Source organism: Neolamprologus multifasciatus, chromosome 15 (genome assembly GCF_963576455.1).
Source record: "Neolamprologus multifasciatus chromosome 15, fNeoMul1.2, whole genome shotgun sequence".
NCBI classification, from domain to species: Eukaryota; Metazoa; Chordata; class Actinopteri; order Cichliformes; family Cichlidae; genus Neolamprologus; species Neolamprologus multifasciatus.
This window is the reverse complement of record NC_140453.1, coordinates 21,047,553-21,055,202: the sequence shown is the minus strand read 5'-3', so window position 1 is coordinate 21,055,202 and position 7,650 is coordinate 21,047,553. Positions and strand designations below refer to the sequence as shown.

The 7,650-nt window shown below is 38.0% G+C and overlaps 1 protein-coding gene across 1 annotated transcript; it reads right to left on the bottom strand.

Annotated features, from left to right (window-relative positions):
- Window positions 1–1,681: 1,681 nt before the first annotated feature.
- Window positions 1,682–5,588, bottom strand: LOC146501994 (12-(S)-hydroxy-5,8,10,14-eicosatetraenoic acid receptor-like). The gene is made up of 3 exons (XM_085133990.1): window positions 4,931–5,588; window positions 3,912–4,317; window positions 1,682–3,022 (listed from the first exon to the last, which is right to left on the bottom strand). The coding sequence occupies exons 1-3, from the start codon at window positions 5,083–5,085 to the stop codon at window positions 2,555–2,557; spliced, it is 1,029 nt and encodes a 342-aa protein (XP_084990116.1). The 5' UTR covers window positions 5,086–5,588; the 3' UTR covers window positions 1,682–2,554.
- Between the last annotated feature and the right edge of the window lie 2,062 nt (window positions 5,589–7,650).

Here is a 7,650-nt window from a genome sequence, read left to right as displayed (position 1 = left end):
AATGACACCTGTGCATATTTAGAAGGTCAGCCTTAAGAAGGCCTTCTCCTAGTAGGATGAATGAAAGAGAGATAAAATAGATATCACCAATGCTAAGTGATTTGGCTTTATTACAGGAAGTACTAACATATCATGTCAGCTGGTTTGAAAATAACCCTAATAACTAAAAATGCTTTAATATTTATATTTAAGTAAATATTGACATGCAATATGCATATACATTTTACTATTTAAAACAGGCAGTTGAAGTCTAAATTTCCACCTAGCACAAATAATTTTAAAAACTGTATGTTAACTTTTATGATCTCCTCCATACCTGCTTCATGCCCTGGAGGACGGGGCTGTGGCTCCCCACACCCTCTAGCAGATCATTACATGAAGGAACCTTTTAAAAAACAAGCGCGTCCATGCTCACAGGTGTACACGCGGGTGATCACACACACAAACTACACCCTTTTTGGCTCCTACCTCAAAGCACACTGTGCGCTGTCGATCTTACGTGCTGCACAATAATGTTTAATATTTAGTATTTACTGTTATATTCCCATATATCATCATGATGTTGTTTATTGTATTGCTCTCGTTTTCTTCTGCTTGTTTTCTTTTTTCTTTCTCAACAGGTGATCCAGGTGATTGATATATGTATTTTTTTTGTCTGCTTATTTAGTTGGTTTTTGTTTTTTGCCCTTTATCCCCGTCCCTCTTCTCTGCTGTTTTTCCCCTCTTCCTTTCTCCCTTTTCTTTTCCTCATTCAAGTCTGTCCCGTATCTAGCAAGTGGAAATAAAAAATAAATAAATACCAGGCTGGGATGGTCAATTTGGTAAAGTAAATCCGTTGGGCATCTTTCCTCGCCTTTAGACAATAATTCTGATGGCAAAAGAGCCAAACAGGACAGGCAAAAAAAAAACAAACCTTTGAGTGGACTACTCAGACAGGATCTTTAATTTTATACACTTCCCTATTAATCCACTGAAATGCCCTATATGGTCACGCTGGTTAGTATTACTTTAACCAAGCTATTGTCTTCATAGGACTGTGTGTACATGTGAAGGCAGCTCCTCACAACAGATTACTGAGGACATATGTAGCCGCTTAGACTGCTGGACCTAAATCTTCACTACCACGTCTGTATACATACAAGCGAAAAGGGGGAGTGAGCGGGTCAGCGCTCAGGGCACAGAAACTAAGCTGGCTTTGAACACACAGAATTTATTTACATTAAAAAAAAAAACACACACACACACACACACACACGTTAAAATCCCCCGTAAACAATAAAAAAAAAAAGTATTCTCAATGCGCTAAAAACCCTGCCGGCAGAAATAACTATACACTATTAGAACAAAGCTAAAAAATGTTTTCCATATGCTAAAATTACAATTGTCTGTTTAGTCCACAGTGGATTAAAGGAATATGGTACAACAACATTAACACACATAATATAAATATGAGGATAAAACCGTGCAATATAAATATGAATAAACAAACGTGCAATATAAATATCACAATAAAATCATGCAAATAAAATCAACACTATGTACCAACACACAGTCTGATACAAAACAAAATATAAAAACACAATTTCCACTGTGTGACACATACTCATATGCAGTGCAAGAAATCCTTAAAAGGAAGTCTCTATTTTCAATAGAAGGTTGTTTAAAGATTTTGTCCAAACAAAAGAATCGGTCTACTGATGTGGCAAAGTTAATGGGAGGTTGTGTGGAGTCATTTGTGACCCCATAAATATATGTATGTTTTCAAATATCATGTAATTTTCCACATCTAAGATTTAGAAATGGAATAATAACATAAATATTTGTATTGAAAACTTTTACATTTTGAATAACCTCTTTTTAAAAGTATACAATAGCATTGTCCCTTGATAATCAATAATATGTCCATGGCGCTCTGCCCATTCAAGTTATATAGAAACATCACAAGTTTATTATCCTCAGCTGTAGCTCATAGCATTCCACCCTCTCTATCCCCATGTCTGCAGGTCTGGCATGAGTATGAACAAATACACACAAACCTTAAACAGTGGCTACAAAAACAGCCCTCCTTAACTGGAAAGATAAAAACCATCCTTCAGTAATAGTATCAAACAAGTATCAGACTAGCCAACTGCACAGAAGGATAAGAGGCACCTGAAAACCTTAATAAACACTCATTTAGCAGTATCACCGGGCGTCCTGTGGAAAATAACCCAAGAAATAACTATACATGCACACAAGAAAAATATTTACATTTAATAAGCAACCTCCCGCCTACATTAGTGCCCCAATCTGTAAACTAATCATCTTTTAACAAGGAAGAAAATATAAAAATCTTTGAACTGCATGTCAGCTACTCACTAACTCTGTTTAGTAACTGTGGTGTTTACTGAGTGCTGTGTGTTTACTACCTAGTAAATGTCATCTGATGACTTCAAATTGTCAGCACTTCTTCCCCAGCTAAAAACACTTATGTGGGTGGATGAGTGGTTACACAATCAGTGTTGGATGATGATAAAATGAAGAGCCCATGTTCTCGTCAAGTATCACAGAGAGATTATTTCTCCGTTATAGGCAAAAAAATCATTCTAGCGCGAGCAGTAGTACTAGTACATGTTGTTGTGTTTGGGGTGCCAGAGTCAGAATTTGTCAGTCTCTTCTGAATAAATGCAGGGCAAAAGGTAGATATGTAAACATCTTTAAACCCTGAGTTACAGAAACAGTAAATCAACGGGTCCAGCAGGCAGTCGCTGTAAGACAAAACCATGAGGGCGTCGTACACCTGGACAGCTATGTTTTCTGCATCCTGCCAGTTCTTCAGCCGCACAAACAGCAGTGCTGCTCTAGTTATAGTGCAGGGAAGGAAGCAGAAGGAGAAGACAACGACAACAGATGTGACCAAGCACACAGCCCTCCTCAGCTTAGTCTTCTCCCCAACCGTCTTCTTCCTCAGCCGGCTGACAATGCGGACCGTGCAGTAGACGAGGATGATGTAGGGGATGATGATTTGGGAGAAGAAAACAATCTTAAAAAAACCCCAAAACAAACAAAAACCCCACTATTAGGTATGACTCGTTACAATAGCCCTATGTGTCACACAGTCAACTTGGATTTCTATACAGACATGGGAAAGTTTATCATGTACACTCCTAACTTAAACACTGTGTCTTCAATTATGAACTAATATTTCGACCCCTTTAAACCCCTCCTTAGCTTCTCCAGCTATCCTGCCTTTTACTTAAGTTATGATGTTAAGTTAGAAATTGAAACGATTCAAATTAATTCTTTCTTTCAAGAATAACTGGTGATTTTTGTTTTTCTAACATTAGTTAACAGTTGTCTGGTCTCTAAGATTTCCAAATATTGTGAAAAGTGTCTATAGAAGCGTTTATCTTTATCTGCACACGTTCGACATCTCATCCCATCACTGGTCCAGACCCTGAAAATCCTGGGTTTATTTCAAAAGTTACATAAACAAAGGAATATTAATAATTAGGACAAAGAGAAAAAAGTGCTTAAAAATAAATGTAAATGATTAATTAAAACTTTGGTTTATACGCTGTCTCCAATTTTTACTTCAGAAAAACTCTAACTCGGTTCTGCCATGCCTGGGTGAGTGTATCTATGTCTTGTGGAAAGGAACTGCCAGTTAGGGAACTGAACTGGATATTGACTCTAATGCCAGCTTTATAGGAAGTTGAAGCAGTTGTGTTAATCTCTGCTGTTCTTCTTATATGTTCAAATATAAATATTAAAATCTTTCTGAATCCAAATCCACCCATTTTCTTTCTGGATTCCATCTGATCTGTCAGAGCGAGGCAGCGAACAACCTGTTTTTAGTCTGTTGTCCCCAGTATATGTTGTTAGGTAACATAAAACAACACTAAATCCAAACAAATACACTGAAACCGTACCTCTCTAAAGGTGTCCGTCACATCATGTAAGAATGTCTCCTTTTCCCGTCCGTGGCTGTTGCAGCACTCAAAGGTTGTGACCATTGTAGGAGTGGTGAGGGGAAGCAAGAGGATCCAGATGACGACAGAAATCTGAGGAGATTTCTTAAACACGTTGACAAAATTTCTCCTTCCAAGATGGACCACATTGAAGTAGCGATCGAGGGACATTGTGATGAGGAAGGCGATGCTGGCTCCTCGATTGAGAAACAGCATGAAGAGCATAATCTTACAAAGCACAGTGTCCTCACTGCGCCTCAAGTTGTGCTGGTAATGATGGATCTTGAAAGGAAGGCAGCCCACCAGCAAGAAATCAGCAACCACAATATTGAACAAGAAGATCGCTTTGTTCTTCCAGAACTTGTATCTAAAAAGGTCATAAAACAGTTAATTGTTTCACAGCCAGTGAGTTTGCTTTGTATCAAGAGCGAATGAAGAGGAACAGGAAAACAATAAACCTAAGCTTATGATGCTGTTTCTGCCATCTACACGACCTCTGAGTGCGACTGTCCAACATTTTACTCAGCTCTCTGAGGAGAGGATGACTCATGTCAGATAAACTCTTCAAAACTGATAGACCAGCATGGTAACATATGTAGATTTTACTTTGTAGCGACTTGCAAGTGCTGCTTTTTTGTTTTGTTTGCACTTCAGTGTAACACTTACAGCTTAGCTTTTTTGTTCTACACTTTCTATTTTAACTTTTCAAGAACAAAATTGGATTCATCTGTCCATTTCAAAGGTTTAATAGAGTTGTGGTAGGTCTTGTTATTTATATGGCATCTGAATTGGTTGCATCAGAGTGGTCACAGTCTTTTAAAGATAAACATAAAACCGCTTTCTTCACCACACCAGTAACTCAGTTGGTTTACACTTCATTTAGCAAACTTTGCCCCCAGTAACGAGAATCCAGCACAGCTTTCCTCTTGGTTTTTACTAAAACAAGAATAAATCTAAACGAGTGAAAAGATTTCCCGTACCTGAAGATGAAGATGTAGAGAACGGACAGGTTGAGAGGCAGACCCAGTGTAAATTCTCCCACCATTATCCAGGAGAGGACTTGGTATGTAATGTCACTGGGTGTTTTGCAGTGGTCAACTGATCGATTTACAGACATGTTTTGTTGAATCATCATATAAATGGCAAAAAATGTCCACCTTGTATAGCAGATAAAGCTACGGTCAAATTAATATGTCGTATATTGAGAAAGCAAGCATTGCAGTTAAATCCTTTATCCTGGAGGTTGTTGTAGGTTCCTATGATCTTGAATCTTCACTGTCAGGGACAGATGGCTCCTTCTCACTCTCCTTCTAGTTCCTTAAATTGAACAGTCCCCTTAAGAGAGCCTTACAGTGATTGTGGATGTCTGTCAAGGCTGTTTTTTCCATGGCAAAAGATACGGAGGAAGCACACTCTCAATGCAGCGAAGGAGAAAGGAGAAAATGCCCTCTCTTAGCTTCTGTTTATGTGATGCTGCCACGCTGGTTACTTGCGAAGAAGTATTTACATTCAGGAGGTGCTGGAGGTGTGGTTTAGGGAGCTTTACTCAACTGACTGAGAAACTAAGCATGAGAGTTACATTTATGAATCTTTCAATCTGCAAACTCTAAATTATTACTGCAAAAAAGGAATCTGACTGTAATTTCGCTGTTACAGAGAGAGAGAGAGAGCTATTTGGAAACTGGTAGTTCAAGGTGGTTTTATCAGCAGACTGGCTAAACTCCTTGTGACATTCAGGGGACTGTCAATATGAGAAAATCCTGCTTGCACATTTGCAGTGTTATGTTTGGAGACATTCATGGAAAAAACATGCAAACACATATAAGTTTTACGTTTTAGATTTAAAATAAAATCATAAACCTGTGTCTTATTGACAGATACATTTAAAACCTTATTTCAGTGCTTTGTCAAAGCCCCATTTGGCAGCAGCTACAGCCTTCTATGTTCAAGGATAGATATTTTCAATCTTTGCACATCTGGATTCAGGCTGTTTGTTCCACTCTTCCCGACACATCTTTTCAATCTCTCTGAAATGGCATGGAAAGCCAATCTGACTGAGCTGCTACTTTATAGTCACTGGCAGAGTCTGTATTTCAGCTCCATGCCAGCTAATCTAAGTTGGATTAATACTTATCAGTTGTCTTGGTTAAACCTGCTTTGGTTATGTATATCAGGTGTTTTTGTTATTTGGTTGAAGGATTATGGGCAGTGCCAACCTATACCTCTATTTTATCAATATGTCACCGGTGCCACAGAAATAATGAGTGAAGGATCAGCTTCATAGCTTGGAAAGTGTGCACGTGATAATTATCTTCAAATGAAATCACCCCTCCATTGTTGGAATTCCAGATTTGTTTATGATTTCAAACTTTTTTTTTCCATTTCAAAATGATTAAGACCATTGTGCTTCTGTGATACTGAAAAGTTTCGGAAGGTTCTGCAATCTGACCTGCTAATATTCTAAATGTTTTCTGTGCTGGTGTGCTGGCGCACAGCGGGTTAAATGGTACACAGGAAAATGAAGAGAGTAATTTTTCCAGAGTTAACATTATTTTCCTCTAAAAGAGTCATTTTCACTCATTTTGGATTGTAATCATTTCGATTGGCTGCCAGAGTTGGAGCAAAAAAATAGAGGAAATATTGTGTTTTTGGATTAGCTTTGTCGTAGAGGAGGGATTTTTCCAGACTGTATTCTTCCTCAGTTCCAGCTGGGATATTCTCTAGACCCAAATGACACTCTACAGGAATGGTATCATCATGAATTCATGCATGTTTGGCTAAGTGTTGTTGAGCATACATATAGGAAAACTGTACAACATGAAAGATACAACAAAAAAAGTGAAGGGTTGTGAATACTTTTCAAAGAAATAGTTGTATGATTCATGGGGTGAGGTTGAGCCAGAATACAAGTTTGTCTGAAGATCTGATGAGTTTACACTGCATACATTTTGTTACAGTATATAAGAGGATTCTTTAAGGAAATATTACAGCTTTCTAATACAGACAGGAGTTCATGGATGGATTAGATTACTATTTGTCATTATCATCTTATTCAAGTACACCATTGTTTGAGCATACTGGAATTTAGAGAATTGCAAGCAGTGGAAAAGTCATGTCTATGCTTTAGGATGAGCATAAAGAGTCTTCTACAACTATGAAAACTCTGAGGAAATCATAGACAAACACTTTGGTCATTCTTACAAAATACTCCTGAATCAACCTGAAAATGCATAACAGCGTTTTTGGTAACTAAGTCAACCATGCAATCTTGTCAAAGTTAACATACTTTGCTCTGTTCATGTTAACCTTTAAAGTAACCATTCCTCCTCCTCTCTAAAGCTCTCCTCTGCTGTAAAATACAAAAAACCCCGAATCATTTCAAACTTCAATATAAATTTGAATCCTATTAAGCCATGCACTGGCATCTTTACTTCACTTTACTTAACTGTAAGCTGTGTCATTTTCTGACACAATGTTGCACAAATGAGCTATGCCACATGGTTTCTGCAACAGACACATGAACACAGTTGAGTACGTTTTGTACTTTATGGCTTGTTGCACGTCTGACTGTAACAGTGAGAATTTTAACCCATTACAGCCATTGCAACGTGACTTTTCTACACCAATAATATGAGTGTATGTCATGGCCCAGCAGGCCTGCCTGAGGATGGTCAGCTGTGACAGTGTTTTTGTTGTTGTT

What these genes read in the sequence shown, in the direction of transcription:
- LOC146501994 (XM_085133990.1), bottom strand. Translation starts at nt 5,085, where the DNA reads ATGATGATTCAACAAAACATGTCTGTAAATCGATCAGTTGACCACTGC. An exon ending in CTCTACATCTTCATCTTCAG is followed by an intron (nt 4,318 to 4,930) that starts GTACGGGAAATC and finishes TGACCTTTTTAG; the next exon opens with ATACAAGTTCTGGAAGAACA. An exon ending in TGACGGACACCTTTAGAGAG is followed by an intron (nt 3,023 to 3,911) that starts GTACGGTTTCAG and finishes GGTTTTTTTAAG; the next exon opens with ATTGTTTTCTTCTCCCAAAT.